Source organism: Moschus berezovskii, chromosome 2 (genome assembly GCF_049115385.1).
Source record: "Moschus berezovskii isolate FMDL1 chromosome 2, NW_MosBer_1.0, whole genome shotgun sequence".
NCBI classification, from domain to species: Eukaryota; Metazoa; Chordata; class Mammalia; order Artiodactyla; family Moschidae; genus Moschus; species Moschus berezovskii.
In genome coordinates this window covers 52,213,625-52,231,975 of record NC_142461.1, presented here as the reverse complement: position 1 = coordinate 52,231,975, position 18,351 = coordinate 52,213,625, and the positions used below count along the sequence as shown (strand labels likewise).

The 18,351-nt window shown below is 37.6% G+C and overlaps 1 protein-coding gene across 1 annotated transcript in view; it reads right to left on the bottom strand.

Moving 5' to 3' along the window:
* Positions 1–18,351, bottom strand: part of DNAH7 (dynein axonemal heavy chain 7) — a 301,053-nt gene that overhangs the window by 170,444 nt on the left and 112,258 nt on the right. Inside the window, exons 23-27 of the mRNA XM_055397140.2 lie at positions 15,672–15,884; positions 12,189–12,298; positions 6,948–7,116; positions 4,190–4,292; positions 3,942–4,069 (exon numbers count right to left, since the gene is read on the bottom strand). Coding sequence (XP_055253115.2) covers positions 3,942–4,069; positions 4,190–4,292; positions 6,948–7,116; positions 12,189–12,298; positions 15,672–15,884 — 723 coding nt within the window. The remainder of the gene's footprint in view (positions 1–3,941; positions 4,070–4,189; positions 4,293–6,947; positions 7,117–12,188; positions 12,299–15,671; positions 15,885–18,351) is intronic.

Genomic DNA, 18,351 nt, shown 5'->3' with positions numbered 1-18,351 from the left:
TTTAAGAATATGTGAGACATATATACGTCATATATATATATAAAGAAAGAGCTATCGCAACGGTGATAGGTGAACCACTGCAGTAAGACATGTAAGAGAATACTGAAGAGGGGTGGGAGCAAGGCATGGCCATAGCACTGGCCAGGAACAGCAGGAGTTACAAGACTGGTTTTGGTAACTGGCTGAAATTGCTGGGTGAAGAAGAGGGAAGCTTCTAGGATGATCTTGAAGACATGAAAACACTTTCTGAGTTTCAGTAAGCTTTAAATAGATAGTTTCCAGGCATTCAATCATGTCTGACTCTCTGCAGCCCCACGGACTGCCAGACTCCTCAACCCGTGGAATTTTCCAGGCAAGAATACTGGAGTGGGGTACCATTTCCTACTCCAGGAGATCTTCCCAACTCAGGGATCGAACCTGTGTCTCTTGCTTCTTCTACATTGGCAGATGGATTCTTTATCACTAGTGCCATCTGGGAAGCCCATATATTTATATCTATATATCTTTCATTTAAGGCTAAGACATTTTTCCAAATTTTTAGACAATTCCATAGGTACTTGAAAAGAGATGTTTTATCGCAGCTCTAACCAAGAAGACTGCACAAAAGGAACAATGAAAACAACAAAAAGCTATTAGAATTTGAGAACAGCTTTTGACTAAAATTGAAAGAAACTACTCCAAGCACCACTGTTTCAACGTGCACAATAAATAAAACAAGGACGAGTACACACAGGGCATTAACAGACTCAACCCATAATGGCCCGAATTTTTTATGATTTGGTGCTCACAGATATTTTGCCTTTATGAATACTTATATATTCAGATCAATCCTACCGAATAAAAGAAAAACATGAGTGAATTTAAAAATTAGACCAAAAGAGCCTTCCAAATGTATCAGTTCAGTTCAGTCGCTCAGTCGAGTCCGACTCTTTGCGACCCACGAACCACAGCATGCCAGGCCTCTCTGTCCATCACCAACTCCCAGAGTCTACCTAAACCCATGTCCATTGAGTCAGTGATGCCATCCAGCCATCTCATCCTCTGACGTCCCTTCTCTTCCTGCCCTCAATCTTTCCCAGCATCAGGGTCTTTTCAAATGAGTCAGTTCTTCGCAATAGGTGGCCAAAGGATTGGAGTTTCAGCTTCAACATCAGTCCTTCCAATGAACACCCAGGACTGATCTCCTTCAGGATGGACTGGTTGGATCTCCTTGCAGTCCAAGGGACTGTCAAGAGTCTTCTCTAACACCACAGTTCAAAAGCATCAATTCTTTGGAACTCAGCTTTCTTTATAGTCCAACTCTCACATCCATACATGACCACGGGAAAAATCATAGCCTTGAATAGACGGAACTTTGTTGACAAAGTAATGTCTCTGCTTTTTAATATGCTGTCTAGGTTGGTCACAACTTTCCTTCCAAGGAGTAAGCGTCTTTTAATTTCATGGCTGCATTCACCATCTGCAGTGATTTTGGAGCCCAGAAAAATAAAGTCAGCCACGGTTTCCACTGTTTCCCCATCTATTTGCCATGAAGTAATGGGACTGGATGCCATGATCTTAGTTTTCTGAATGTTGAGATTTAAGCCAACTTTTTCACTCTCCTCTTTCACTTTCATCAAGAGGCTCTTCAGTTCTTCACTTTCTGCCATAAAGGTGCTGTCATCTGCATATCTGAGGTTATTGTATTTCTCCCAGCATTCTTAACTCCAGCTTGTGCTTCCTCCAGCCCAGCGTTTCTCATGATGTACTCTGCATGTAAGTTAAATTAGCATGTAAGTTAAATATACAGCATTGACGTACTCCTTTTCCTATTTGGAACCAGTCTGTTGTTTCATGTCCAGTTCTAACTGTTGCTTCCTGACCTGCATACAGGTTTCTCAAGAGGCAGGTCAGGTGGTCTGGTATTCCCAATACTTTAAGAATTTTCCACAGTTTATTGTGATCCACACAGTCAAAGTCATTGGCAGAGTCAATAAAGCAGAAATAGATGTTTTTCTGGAACTCTCTTGCTTTCTCCATGATCCAGCGGATGTTGGCAATTTGATCTCTGGTTCCTCTGCCTTTTCTAAAACCAGCTTGAACATCTGGAAGTTCACGGTTCACGTATTGCTGAAGCCTGGCTTGGAGAATTTTGAGCATTACTTTATTAGCGTGTGAGATGAGTGCAATTGTGCGGTAGTTTGAACATTCTTTATCATTGCCTTTCTTTGGGATTGGAATGAAAACTGACCCCTTCCAGTCCCGTGGCCACTGCTGAGTTTTCCAAATTTGCTGGCCTGTTGCGTGCAGCACTTTCACAGAATCACCTTTCAGGATTTGAAATAGTTCAACTGGAATTCCATCACCTCCACTAGCTTTGTTCATAGTGATGCTTCCTAAGGCCCACTTGACTTCACATTCCAGGATGTCTGGCTCTAGGTGAGTGATCACACCATTGTGATTATCTGGGTTGTGAAGATCTTTTTTGTACAGTTCTTCTGTGTATTCTTCCCACCTCTTCTTAATATCTTCTGCTTCTGTTAGGTCCATACCATTTCTGTCCTTTATTGAGCCCATCTTTGCATGAAATGTTCCCTTGATAGCTCTAATTTTCTTGAAGAGATCTCTAGTCTTTCCCATTCTATTGTTTTCCTCTATTTCTTTGCATTGATCACTGAGGAAGACTTTCTTATCTCTCCTTGCTAGTCTTTGGAACTCTGCATTCAAGTGGGTATATCTTTCCTTTTCTCCTTTGCTTTTCACTTCTCTTCTTCTCACAGCTATTTGTGAGGCCTCCTCAGACAGCCATTTTGCTTTTTTCCAATGCATATTGGAATGTATATTTTTTCCAAATGTATATTGGAATAAAAAGTCACAAAATGCTTCTTAGATGAAGGAGGATTTACCAATTTCCATTTTTAAATCATACCTTCCTTCACAAAGGCAATGTACTAAAACATCACATCAAGCAAAGAAAAGTACAAGGAATAGAAATACCACAAAAATACTTGGCAGCAGTTGGTCCAATCAAAAGTTTTTTTTGTGGAAAAGAAAAATACCTCACCTAATCTAAGAAGCTGGCATTCTAAAAATGTGAATAATGGAAGGAATGTAGGATTTAGAGTCAGAAAGCTTGGTTTTGGATCTGCAATCACCACTGTATTTTTATTCAACATTTTTTCTCCACGCACTAGCCATGAACTTGCAGTTCACCAGAAAAGGATATAAAAGGTCTAACAAAGATATGGGGGAAAGGTCATATTTCACTAATAATCAAAGTTTTTTTTTTTTTAATGAAGATTCTAGTCTAGTCAATTAGCTATTTTGTTCTTACAAGAAAACAAACAGTGCTAGGTATTAAGGAGAACTGAGAATTGATATGGGATGTAAATTGTTTCAAACTCTGTTAGAAGGCAATTCAGCAACACAGCTCTTGGTCCTATCAATCTCCTAACGAAATACCTTAAAATAGAGAAAAGCCTTAAGTAAAAATTTCCCATTGCACTATTATCTATAAAGAAGGAAAACTAAATGCAATCTAAATGTCAAACTGTAAACACAGTTCAATAAACTTATTTACAGTTTGAATCATGTTCATAAAGATAGGAAAATGCCCATATTATATTAACATGTACAGATCTTCCCCCAGTATTCACAGTTGTCTGATTTCAACATTTAATATTGAGGAATACCACATAATAAACAGTAGAATGGGTACCTTTCCCAATATTTCCTATGCTTTCTAATTTTTATACTTATCATCAGTTTTAAAATAGAAGTTCTGGAAATTACATATTTTTTAAAGGTAATCAAAGCTTTAAAATTTTTCTAAAACAGCTGCCTAAAATATAACATCTAAAAGGAAATGTTTTATGTAAAATTCAAGAAGAGCATGTTCTTTTTATATATTAACTTTGTAAATCACAGAAAGGAAACAGATTATATAATTGTCTTTTCTGTACCTTTAGATTATCAGGCAGTTCTGATCGTCCAGCATATCCAGGATTCATTGTGATAAAGACAGCACATGTGGGGTCAAGTTTTAATTCAGTTCCTTCAAACACTAGTAAATCAGCACCTGCATTAATACCTGTGGGTAATCAAGAATGAAATGACTTAGCAATTCCACATATAAATGTGACTCATGCCATTCATTATGTCTTATATTTCTATTGTTTTCACACAATGCAGAGACAAACTAGTCCATTACCTCTTTGGATAGTAAGAATTTGTTGAGCAACCACAGACAGCACTTCCAAATCAATTCTGTTAAACTCATCAAAGCAAGCCCAGGCTCCACAAGATAACAGTCCCTGGGAGAAAAGAGTAATGAAAATTTTCAATTTTATCTGATTGAATATTACATTGAAAAGTTGTATTTTCACCTCATCTCTTCACGGATTTAATATCCTATCAAGGAAATTGCTTATTCACCTTTATCTTTAAAGACAGCTTACTCTTTTATTACCAATTCATTATTCTGCATGAATAAAGATTTTGATCGATTGAAAAATTTTCCAATTGATTTTTTTTTTACTTTCTTTGTGTATTTTTCGACATTTAGATGTATATCTATAATTTCAAAGCCTTTCTTATTTTTTAGTTACAAGTTGATTTTATTCACTTTTTCCTTACAGACTCCATAGAATGGATTGTAATAATCCTTTAAATAAGGTGACTCCTGTTGTCAATGAGACTACCCTGTAACCTGAGTACCTTAATGACCAGCTAACACAGTCTGAGGCCCCAGCTTGCAATTTTAACTTACAGCTACCTCAAAAGTAACTATGTGTCATTTGGTCATAGGAAAAACTGGAAAGTCAAACTTGAGTAGCTGAGTGCAAAAATGATTATTGAATGTACATCCTCTAGGTTGTATATGTATGTGTGTGTATTTCACTGAGTACCTAGTATATGCAAGACATGATGCATGGCACTTTGTATATATCTTTTATACAAGGAAACTAAGGCTATGTCACATAAGATGTTAAGTATTTAGTACAATGCCACAAATCTAATAGTGGCTAACCTTGGATTTGTGTACAGTTCCATCTATTCAAACACACTGGATTAAACATGAACACCACACATGTCAAAGAATAGTACATTTTCATTGTTTAGTGAAGACTCTAAGACTTAGAAATCTAACACATGATATAATAAAAGGATTAGAAATCACAGAGAACAAATGCTTATGAATTCACGTCTTCAAAGAGTTATACAGATTGTGAGGTTCTAGTAAGATTTCTGTCTTTTTAATTTTGTACCCCCATTATTCAGCATGATCCCAATACAAATTATCCATATAATCAATACTTATCAATAACAAAACAATATTTTAATATATGAATCTATATCAAAGAATTAAGAATATTATTATATAGATTTGAAAACTTAGTGCATACCAGAATTTTCTTGAAACATTTAGGAATATAATGGCTATTTAAACTACACAGAGAATCTTTTAGATTTGCTGTTTATTTCTTTAATAATCATTACAGTGAGGTTGTATATCATTATAGAGGATGGCTGAAATAGCTACTGACCATTCAAATGTTTTCTTCATATTTTACTTATTATAATATTTTCCTTTCTTTTACTATATTCTAATTGTTTCAGTGTCACAACTATAGAAACTTCTTATGTTCCAAATCTTTTATAAAATGACTAGGCCATATTTCAGCCAGGAATAGTTTACTCATAGGGTAGGGTTGTTATGTTTTGTTAGTGTGAGTAGTTTTTTTATCCTAAAACACATTTATTTGTTCTTTATTTATAATGTTTTTATACTGTGGGATAGCCTAGTAATTTTTTTAATTTATTTATTTTTAATTGAAGGATAATTGCTTTATAATATTGCATTGGTTTCTGCCAGACATCAACACAAATCAGTCATAGGTACACAAATGATTTGAGTATTTTTTTAACATTAACTTTTTCTGGAGATATCTTTGAAAATTAAGGATTAAAGAATCATTAAATTGTAATTTGCAAAGTACACAGAAATAGAAATTAAAAAAACAAGTAAATGGAACTCATAATCCCACATGGATAATTTTGTGTTCAACTGTGCCACCTAATATTTTAAGGAACAACAAACTAAAGCAACAAAGCATCAAAATGACCAGATGTTCAGAGGTTACACCAATGAACTTAGCCAGGGACTTTCACTACCGTTTTTGCAATCTTACCAACTTCTAAGAGTGGGAGTCTGACTCAGAATAAGAAAAAACAAAAGGATTTCAAGTTCGCCAAAAATATTAAATAGAATGTCTATAAAAGTAAATTATTGAATCATAATTCATTAATAATGAAGTCGTTAGAGAACTCAGTATTTACATGATGCAATATAGCTCAGCTGGTAAAGAATCCGCCTGCAATGTAGGAGACCCAGGTTCAATTCCTGGGTTGGGAAGATCCCCTGGAGAAGAGAAAGACTGCCCACTCCAGTATTCTGGCCTGGAGAATTCCATGGACTATACTTATGGGGTCACAAAGACTCGGACACAACTGAGTGACTTTCACTTAAATTAATGGTTCTCAAACTTCTAGTTGTCCAGTGTATTGAAGGGACACCACTCATTCATTACTATCAGGAATACTGACCCTTTATAAAACAAGGACTGAAGAGGTAGGTAGAAAGTGTTAGTCAGCTCAGTCATGTCCCACTCTGCAACCCAAAGGATTGCAGTCCACCAGGCTCCTCTGTCCATGTAATTCTATGGCAAGGATACTGGAGTGGGTTGCCATTCCCTTCTCCAGGGTATCTTCCTGACTTAGGGATTGAACCTGGGTCTCCTATGTTGCAGGTGGATTCTTTACTATCTGAGAGGGAGGTGGAACTCCTTCTCAAATAAGCTTTTGCTATAACTCTACTTACAGCAAGTCTTTTATTTGCATCAAGTTATGTTTCATTATAAAGTCTTTCTGAGAAGTTATCATATCATAAATGAGGAGTAAACTCAAACCTTAAAGAATTTTCCTAGAGCCAGATAGTCCAACCCATCAGAGCAGTTGAAAACAACACATTGCTTGGCTACAGCTTTGGCTAAATCTTTAGTAGTTTCAGTCTTTCCAGTGCCAGCTGGCCCCTCAGGTGCTCCTCCAAGGTGCAGATGAAGGGCTCCAAATAAGGTTCTGAAATATAAGAAATATCCAATCTTTGTTTAATAATGTGATTTTTATATACATTCAGAAAAAAAAATTTAAATCAAGAGCCAAATTTTCTACTTCCTCAGCAAAATTTCCTTCCTTCCTACTAACCTATGAAAATCTTTGTTTTATATTTTACTTCTGAATAGCTGTATATGTGACAAAATCAGAACAAATTCACCTTTGAAATTCAACGCTGACTTCTGGAGAATTCAGTTGATCCTGAACCATCCAATTACTCTACTGCAAGCATATGGAAATGTTACATAAAAAATGATAACTTTTGAAATACAGAACCATTTTTGAGAGAATGAAAAGCAAATTATCAAAGAAGAGGCAATGCATAGCTGGAAAAGTAATTAGGTGCTAAAGTTGTAGAGGTGCACATTGGTTTGGAATTTGTAAATAAACACAAGTGCATTTATACCCACACAGAAACAAAAGTTCTTAGAAATGAGCAAGCTGAGGAGCTGGAATGGATTCACTATTTAAACCCAGAAGATTTGAAAGGTTGCCTTGGGTGTAAATGGGAACTGAAATTACTTCAGCAGCCTACTCAGGAGACAAAGAAGAGTCAATGAATGACATCATCCATAGAGGGTGGCATCAAAATTTCCATTCCCTGGTAGCTCAGCTGGTAAAGAATCCACCTGCAATGCAGAAGACCCCAGTTTGATCCCTGGGTTGGAAAGATCTGCTGGAGAAGGGAATGGCTACTGATGGGCATATGAACCCAAACTGAGCAATTAACATTAAAATTTTGTTCTGGACCAGAGAAAACCCTAGAGCCCTCCACAGAGATAAACGCAAAACGGTTCCACATGGACACCTCCACAACTGAGAAATGGAAGACCACCTGGGGAAACAATCCTACCAAAATGAGCTCACGGTTAAATCCAGAAAGAGAGATCAAAATTAAGAATCGGACTTGCAGTGACAAAGGCAGTTATGCAGTTGGACAATGGTCTGATAGGGCTACTATATTTATGGCACTCTGCCTTCTTTGGTATCCTGGTGGTTTAGGAAGACTTTAAATAAAAAGCAATAGACATCAGACAATTGTGAGGACAAAAGGAAGTCAATCTCATAAAAGAGGAAACTTGAAATCTAGCAATGAAAAATATAATCTCTGAACTTTTGAAAATTCAGTGAATAGAACAAATAGCAGAGAAAACTTACAGAAACAGAATTATGCACTAGAAGATAAGTAGCAGGAAATAGCCCAGGGAGAGAGGATAACAATAAGAAAAGTTAAAGACAGAGAAGAAAGAAGGAAGAGAATGGGGAAAAGGCAAAATTCTAAAAACAATGGCTGAAAATTTGCTAGAATTGAAGAAAGATATTAACTAGAAAAAGTCCCAAGTAGGATAAATAAAAACTCCTTCACATCTAATAAGATCCAGTGAACATCAACAATAAAGAGAAAACCTTAAAAACTACAACAGAGAAAGTTACTTTTAAAGGAAAAATACTAATAATTAGAATAACAGACTAGTCAGCAGTAGCAATAAATGCCAGTAGAATAATATCTTTGGAGAGCTGAGGGGAAATTACCGTTCATCTAGTTTTCCACCTAGCTAATCTATTAGAAAAGACCCTGATGCTGAGCAAAACTTAGGGCAGGAGGAAAAGAGGGTGACAGAGAATGAGATGGTTGGATGGCATCATCGACTAAATGGATATGGATATGAGTTTGAGCAAACTCTGTGAGACAGTGAAGGACAGGAAAGTCTGGTGTGCTGCAGTCCATGGGGTCGCTAAGAGTTGGACACAACTGAGAGATTGAACAACAACAATTTAGTGAAGACCAAGAAAAAAAGAAGAGCAAGAGGTATTTTAAGTTATATGCAGAGTACAGAATGCGAAATATAGGGCTGGGTGAAGCTGGAATCAAGATTGTCAGGAGAAATATCAATAACCTCAGATATGCAGATGACACCACCCTTATGGCAGAAAGCAAAGAGGAACTAAAGAGCCTCTTGATGAAGGTGAAAGAGGAGAGTGAAAATCTGGCTTAAAACTCAACATTAAAAAAATGAAGACTGTGGCATCTGGTCCCATCTCTTCATGGCAAAGAGATGGGGAAACAACAGAAACAGTGACAGAATATTTTCTTGGGCTCCAAAATCACTGCAGATGGTGGCTGCACCGATGAAATTAAAAGATGCTTACTCCTTGGGAGAAAAGCTATGACAAACCTAGATACCGCATTAAAATCCACAATAAACCTATTAAAAAGCAGAGACATTACTTTGCCAACAAAGGTCTGTATAGTCAAAGCTATGGTGTTTCCAGTGGTCATGTATTTATGTGAGAGTTGGACCATAAAGAAGGCTGAGCTCCAAAGAATTGATGGTTTTGAACTGTGGTATTGGAGAAGACTCTTGAGAGTTCCTTGGACTGCAAGGAGATCAAACCAGTCAATCCTAAAGGAAATCAGTCCTGAATATTCACTGGAAGGACTGATGCCGAAGTTGAAGCTCCAATACTAAGAGCCGACTCATTGGAAAAGAACCTGATGCTGGGAAAGATTGAAGGCAGGAGAGGAAGGGGACAACAGAGGATGAGATGGCTGAATGGCATCACCAACTCAATGGACATGAGTTTGAGCAAGCTCCGGGAGATGGTGAAGCCTGGCGTGCTGCAGTCCATGGGGTCACAAAGAGTTGGACATAACTGAGCAACTGAACAACAGCAAAGAGGCAGTTTTAGATAAATACTGGTATACCTCACTACTTTCAGAACCTCACTTGAACAATGACTAAAATTATTGCTTCAGAAGGAGAAAAACCAAAAATTAGACAAAGGAAAAAGCCATGGTGAGTAAAGACGATGATAAAATTTTTGGCAAACCTACGAACATATTAGTTGTAAAAATGTGTAACAGTATATAAATAGAGATCAGCTTGTATTAGAATTTTGACTAAACCCCCAAGCTGAGAGCTTTAAAATATTTAGTCAAAAGGATGCCTGCAGTTTCTGCTGATGGCAGAGTAGGAGAAAACAGGGACAGTAAGAAAGATGCACTCTTACTGATGGCAAAACACATGTGTATCATCTGACAAGATCTAGATCCCACTGGTAGGGAGCCAGCCTTGAGTTAAGCTGAATGGGCCCAGGTGCGGTAGGCCCACGCAGGATCAGAGAAGACCCCAGGAAGAGGGTCTGTGTGTAGTGGACCTCAGTAGAGGCTGAGGCAAAAGTCACCAGAAGCCAGCCAGAGAAGGCATTTTCCACAGATCAGAGGATCAGATGATTGGGGGCTTCCCAAAATCCACATAAACATCCCTTGGGACATCTGGTACATCTGAACTTGTGCCATCATGGAGGGCACTAGATAGTAAAAGATAGTTGTTACCCAAGACACCTGTCACCTGTAAACCTCCCTCTCCCTTTCCTTCACCTCTCCTCTACCAACTTTCAACACTGGAGAAGCCAAAAGAAGGGCTATTGAGGGGAGGGTGCAATGGACAGGGATCATAATGACAAAAGATTGACCACATTTATCAATACCTTCCCAAATGCAGGCCACAATCTTGAATCAAGCTTGAACTGGGAGGAAGGGACATTTTAAATAGGATGAAAAATAGTAACTGATTTTACACCTAAATGGACTTTTAACACCTGAAAAGAATAACTCTAATAACATATTAGAGTCACCAGAAAGAGTAGGGAATATCCAAGAAAGAGTAGAGTACCCTAGATTTTATCCATCAGATCAGTTCAGTTCAGTCACTCAATCGTGTCTGACTCTTTGCGACCCCATGAATCACAGCACACCAGGCCTCCCTGTCCATCACCAACTCCTGGAGTTCAATCAAACTCATGTCCATCGAGTCGCTGATGCCAACCAGCCATCTCATTCTCTGTCGTCCCCTTCTCCTCCTGCCCCCAACTCCTCCCAGCATCAGAGTCTTTTCCAGTGAGTCAATTTGTCGCATGAGGTGGCCAAAGTATTGGAGTTTCAGCTTTAGCATCAGTCCTTCCAATGAACACCCAGGACTGACCTTCTTTAGGATGGACTGGTTGGACCTCCTTGCAGTCCAAGGGACTCTCAAGAGTCTTCTCCAACACTACAGTTCAAAAGCATCAATTCTTCAGTGCTCATATTTTATCCATAAATGGGGATAATATTTGATAGAGCAAGTTTAAAAGAATAGTGATAAAAAAGGATAAAACTGCTTTCTGCTTGCATCCTGAAACTAATTTAGTCAATAAACTAGTTACAGTTGGAAGAAAATTTAAAAATTAAGTTTAATTTAGTATTTAACAAATCTGGAATATGGTGAATGGAAACTGGAAGTTAAAAATAAAGGCCTTTTATTATTCAGAAGGACAACAGAAAATAATGTACATGTAAATACCTATGAGATATATAATGGAGATATCCACCAGTATGTGTGTGGTGAAACCTTACAGGAGAGAAGCCTTGGCTGGAGGCACTGGTTTGGGGATCTTCAGGATGTAGGCTGTTAACGCCTAAAGACTAGAGACTTCCCTGGTGGTCCAGTGGCTAAGACTCTGAGCTCTCAATGCAGATAGCCCCAGGTTCAATTCCTGGTCAGGGAACTAGATCCCACATGCCACAACTAAGAGTCCTCACATCACAACAAAGATCAAACCTCCCACATGCAACAACTAAGACCATGTGCAGCCAAATACATAAACAAATAAATTTTTCAAAAAGTCTAAGAGTAGATGAGAACATTCAGGAAACCATGAAGCACGATACAAAGCACTACATGAAAATACGATTCATACATGAAAATACAGGATGCCTCAAATGATCCAAAGGAACAGTCAAAAAGTTTCAAGAAGGAAGGAGAAACTAACAATGTAAAAAAGCAATAGCACTGCCCAGCAATACTTAGGGCTGAGAGGTCTAGCGCCAAGAGGAAGAAGTCAGCAGAGAAAGAAATTGAAGGTCAAGTTGAGAAAAGAATTAATAGTCCAGGAAAGATAACAGAGGATACCTTTCAGTACTTAAAAAAATTAAGTGATCTAGAGATGAGTGAAAGTTTTGTTTCCAAATTAGATCTTTAAATTAATGAGTTTACCTGTAACATCTGTCAGTGAGTGGAGTAATAACCAGCCTAGGAGAATTGCCCAGATATTCATATCCATATCGTAAGCCAGCATTGATCATCTTTGTTTCTAAATTATTTTCCTAATATAAATCAGATAAAATGAAGTTAGCTTAACTGTAAAATTTAAATAATATGAAATCTCAAGTTCTTCAATAAATAATAGCCATGCTACAAACAATATCTTTAAAACTCACTTTTCAGACATCATTTAATTCAGTAGAAGAATTCAATATCTAATTTCCTTGGATAAGATTTGAGTCACTGGCTTCAATTTTTTTCCCATAGAACTTTGGAAGATATATTTGTTCTTTATCATATTTTCTTTAAGTTTGCTAACACTATTAAGGTATAACTGACATACAATATTAGTTTCAGGTATATAATATAATGATTCCATTCTTACATTTATTACAAAATGATCATCCTAATAAATCAACATTCATCGTCATACATAGTAACAGAATTTTTTTCCTGTGAGAACTTCAAAGATCTACTCTTAGCAACGTTCAAGCATGCAAAACAGTATTATTAACTACTGTTGTCATGCTGCATATTACATCCCCATGAATTACTTGTTTTGTACTTGGAAGTTTGAACTTTTTGACTCCCTTCACGCATTTCTCTCACCTCTCAACCCCCACCCCCAGCCTTTGGGAACCCCCAGTCTGTTTTCTTTATCTATCAGCTTGTTTCGTGTTGTTCTTTGTTTATTTTCTTTCGTTTTTTAGATTCCACATATAAGTGAGATCCCAGGGTATGTGTTCTTTATTTTGGATTTAACCTCTTATCAGATATGTAATTTGCAAATATTTTCTCCTATTCTGTAGGTTGCCTTCCCCTTCTGTTGATGGTCTTCCTTGATGTACAAAAGGCCTTCAGTTTGATGTAGTCCCACTTTTTTTTTTTGCTTTTGTTGCCTTTGATTTGGGTGTCAATTTGTTTTTAAAAATCCCTATTACCAAAGTCAAGGAACTTACCATCAAGGTTTTCCTCTAAGAGTTTTATAGTCTCAGGTCTTACACTCAATTCTTTAATCCATTTTGAGTTAATATTGAGGTATGATATAAGATAATGGTCCTATTTCATTCTTTTGCATGTGGTTTCCAGTTTTCCCAATAACATTTATTAAAGAGATTGTCCTTTCCACATTTTATATTCTTGGTTTTGGTTCCTTTGTCATAAATTACCATACATATATAGATTTATTTCTGGACTCTGTTTTGTTCCAAAGATCTGTGTGTCTGTTTTTATGGCAATACCATACTGGTTTTATTACTTTAGCTTTAGCTTCATTTATGACTTTAGCTTTGTAATATAACTTGAAATCAGGAAGTGTGATGCTTCCAGCTTTGTTCTTTCTCAAGACTGCTTTTCTATTTGGGTTTTTTTCTGTTTCCATAAAAATATTAGGATTATTTGTTCTGTTTTTTGTGAAATATGCCACTGGAATTTTGATAGAAATTGTATTAAATCTATAGATTGCTTTGGGAAGTATGGACATTTTAACAATGTTAATCCTTCCAATCCATGAACACAGATCTTTCCCTCTATTTGTGTTTTAAATTTCTTTCATTAGTATCTCATAGCTTTCAGTTTATAGGGCCTTCACCTTTTTGGTTAAATTTATTCCTGGGTTGTTTTTTTTTTTCAGCAATTATAAATGGGATTGCTTTCTTAATTATTCTTTTAGATAGTTCATTATTCTTCTATATTTTCAATCATTTGTGCCACGAGTTTTCACTATTGAGTATTATCATCATCACCATTTTATATGTAAGGAAGCTGGTGTCTGAAGATAGCAACTTAACTTCCAAAGTCACACAACTAGTAAGGGGAAGATATAGCATTAGAAACGATGATTCCACAGTCTGAGCTCCTAACCACTATGCACACAGCCTCATACAGTGTTCCAGGGTTCCGGTTCTTTTATCTCTTCTCCTTCCACTCCATACATCCCCAAAACCTTTCACAAACTGACTATGATGAGAATTTTCGAGTCTGTATCTCCAATCAGCAGCTCTCTCTTCCCACTCTCAACAGGCCCAACCTTGTTCACTGTACTGTTTCTGCTCCTCCTGCTTCCCTGATGGTGGCTGCCATCGCCAGCCACCCAGTTCAGTTCAGTTCGGTTCAGTCGCTCAGTCATGTCCGACTCTCCGCGACCCCATGAATCACGGCACGCCAGGCCTCCCTGTCCATCACCAACTCCCGGAGTACACTCAAACTCATGTCCATAGAGTTGGTGATGCCATCCAGCCATCTCATTCTCTGTCGTCCCCTTCTCCTCCCGCCCCCAACCTTTCCCAGCATCAGAGTCTTTTCCAGTGAGTCAACTCGTCGCATGAGGTGGCCAAAGTATTGCAGTTTCAGCTTTAGCATCAGTCCCTCCAATGAACATCCAGGATTGATCTCCTTTAGAATGGACTGGTTGGATCTCCTTGCAGTATAAGGGACTCTCAAGAGTCTTCTCCAACACCACAGTTCAAAAGCATCGATTCTTCGGCGATCAGCTTTCTTCACAGTCCAACTCTCACACCCATACATGACCACAGGAAAAACCATAGCCTTGACTAGACGGACCTTGGTTGGCAAGGTAATGTCTCTGCTTTTTAATATACTATCAAGGTTGGTTATAACTTTCCTTCCAAGGAGTAAACGTCTTTTAATTTCATGGCTGCAATCAGCATCTGCAGTGATTTTGGAGCCCCAAAAAATAAAAGTCTGACACTGTTTCCACTGTTTTTCCATCTATTTCCCATGAAGTGATGGGACCAGATGCCATGATCTTTATTTTCTGAATGTTGAGCTTCAAGCCAACCTTTTCACTCTCCTCTTTCACTTTCATCAAGAGGCTTTTGAGTTCTTCTTCACTTTCTGCCATAAGGGTGGTGTCATCTGCATATCTGAGGTTATTGATATTTCTCCCAGCAATCTTGATTCCAGCTTGTGCTTCTTCCAGCCCAGCGTTCCTCATGATGCTGATGAAAGCCTTCTTCCAGATTATATTTCAGGTTCCTTCAACTGATCAATAAGATAAAAGTTTAATGACTAAATCAGACTAAAACAGTCTGATCTGTACATTCTTTAGATGTATCAGGAATCAAAAAAAAAATTAAACTGATTAGTTTCAACATTTTACAGATTCAGCAAGCATAATGACCAATTTTAACTGAGTAAGTTTTTATAATTCCTCATAGTTTGTGTGTGTCTATATGTGAATATGTATTTCTACGTAACTATGTATTTGGATATAGATCACACATAGTTTTCGTACACATGATATACAGTTTTTGGCTGCCTTAATCGTCAATGTGGTGAAGGCTTGGGTATAGTTAGCCATTGGCAAGAAAAATCCTGTATTACCAATACTATCACCTATGTGAGCTAGCAAGCAGAAATTAAACAGTTGTGATCTGAAATTGCTGAGTAATAACATTCAGTGATATTACTTACTTGCCAATAGTACCTAAGCTGACTTAACCATTCAAAGTCCGAGTCATCATTAACTTTCTTTTTAACAAGTGTTGTGAGAACATCTCTAGCATGGACATCCAGTACCACAAGGGCTCCCAGAGTAACACGATTTTGCTTGGACAATTTGCCACGAACCAAGGTGACAATATCATCAATTTGCTTGTTACATCTTTCCAAATATTCCTCAAGGGCCTGAAAGAAAATAAGATATAATTACTCAATGCAGTCAGAATCCCTTTGAACAAAAATTTTTTGACATAGCACATATACAGAGTAGAGTATTATTTACATTTTAATCATAACTTGCGATACTACATAACTTAAAAATAATCAATTTCATTTTACTACAAAGGTATTAGGTTTTCAATGTCAACGATCTTTCAACTGAAAAATCTTTCAGTGGGAAAGACTGAAGGCAAAAGGAGAAAGAGGCAGCAGAGGATAAGATGGTTAGATAACATCACTGACTCAATGAACATCAATCTGAGCAAACTCTAGGAGATAGCGGAGGATAGAGGAGCCTGGAATGCTACAGTCTATCAGGTAGCAGAGTCAAAGATGACTTAGCAACTGAACAACAAAAACAAATTAGGTGAACAATCTCAATCAGGCCAGACAAAGTAAACATACATGGTCTGTAGCTATCCAACACCCTTCCCTTTCTGCTTTTTACGCCTGTATGTTCTGTGGTTGTGGTGAGCTGTCAATCATATTGTCCCATCTCCAAAGCAACATGAAGGAGGGTATGCGCGACTAAGCAGAGCGAATCACAGTTCTTTCCAAGGACTACTATACTGATAGGAAGAAAAGGGCTTTTCACAAGACTTGGTAGACTCTGAGTATACCAATCTGAAGTTACCGAAAGCCTTCACCCTCACTGCAGAATAAAGCCCACAGAGACCAGCAGAGATGAAAAACAGACGACAAAAGGGAAACCGCAACAATGATGAACAGAGATCCTAATTCCAAATGCTCCATCTTAGATCCCACGAGTCCTTCTAGTACTTACAGGGAGCTGCGAGAACCAAAAGCTTCTGAGTAGGATTTGATGCTGGGAAAGACTGAGGGCAGGAGGAGAAGATGGTGACAGACTATATCGTATGAATCAATGATAATTCAGATCAGCTAGATTGAAAAAATCATGATACTAAATTGTTTTTGTTATATTTTCTTCATTGTAAACTGTTCTGTACAGTAAACTAATGAATCTAAAAATAACTACTATTATATAATCTGCCAAAATAAACCTTGTCTGGAATAAAATATTTTTTATCATACCTCAGTTCAGTTCAGTTACTCAGTCGTGTCCGACTCTTTCCGATCCCATGGACTACAGCACACCAGGCTTCCCTGACTATCACCAAATCCCAGAGTTTGCTCAAACTCATGTCCATTGAATTGGTGATATGCACAATGATACATTTACTCAAAATCATATAAATATTTTCAATAACCCAAGTTTTTATTACTTCATTCAATTTTAGCCCCTCTAATGCCTCATACTGACTAGTTCCATAGTCAATATTCTTTGAATAAATAAATGGAAACGGATCCTGAGGGGAACAGGTCCTCTGGGAGCAGGATGTAAAACAAGGTGCCATTATAGCATTAAGCTCTAGACAACTTGGGGTATCTGCAGCAAGTGGAAACACCTAGTCTTCTCTGAAGCTGCCAAGAAGTCTCCAGCTACTCAAGTACAGTCATCGGTTTCGGATGTGAACCACACATTAATTAAGGAAAAAGTTATCATCAACACATAAAATACTAAAACATATGCTACCCTCCCAAGATAGAACTACATATTAAATTTTCTTAAATCATCAATGCTTTAGAATACTAAAACATGTGCCCCTCCTGATGCTGCTACAGAACTTCAATAAACCAAATATGCATGAGATGTGGACAGGGACGAGGTGCACAGGCAGCAGATGAAGGGCATATTGATCCAGAGTATTCACTAGCAGAGGAAAAAGAAAAGAATTTTTAAAGACACATACAAAGCTTAATTTCATTCCATGAAATTTAGCTATGTAAAACACCACAAAATACAACAGAAGAGAACAATCTAGCAAGCAACAGCAAAGACTTTCGAAATCCCACTACATTACAGCTTTAGAGGATCTACATCTATGAAAGTGAGTTCCCCTGGAATAACAGTCACTCAAGGCATGGAATCTCCTTTGGTCTTTCTGCGCGAATGGTTCTATATGTGTACCATATTAAGTGACAGAAAAAATGGAGTAAACTAATAAATGAGTGAATAAATAACCTCACCTCAGTATCAGTGGATACTGATGGAAACCAAGGGGAAACAAAACCCCTATTTGTATCTTTACACAATATGGTAAGAATTGCAGGCAGATAGTTTTGAGCAGAGGACATATTGAAATGGAATGACCTGAACTGTGTGTCTCTTGAGATTCAAATTATGCTTGGGAGGTAAGTAGAAACCAGAAAGGTTTACACTTAAATTCTCTACCTCAACGCCTACCTATTCCTACCAGAGAAAAATATGGTTTTGGCAGACGGGTGGAGTTTAATTGACACAACATTTAAACTGAAGAAACATGGAAGATGCCCACGAATTTGCCCAATTTTCTCACACTTGTTTCTTTGTCCCCTCTATTTGCCACAACAACGAAAGCGAAAGCTGTCCTGG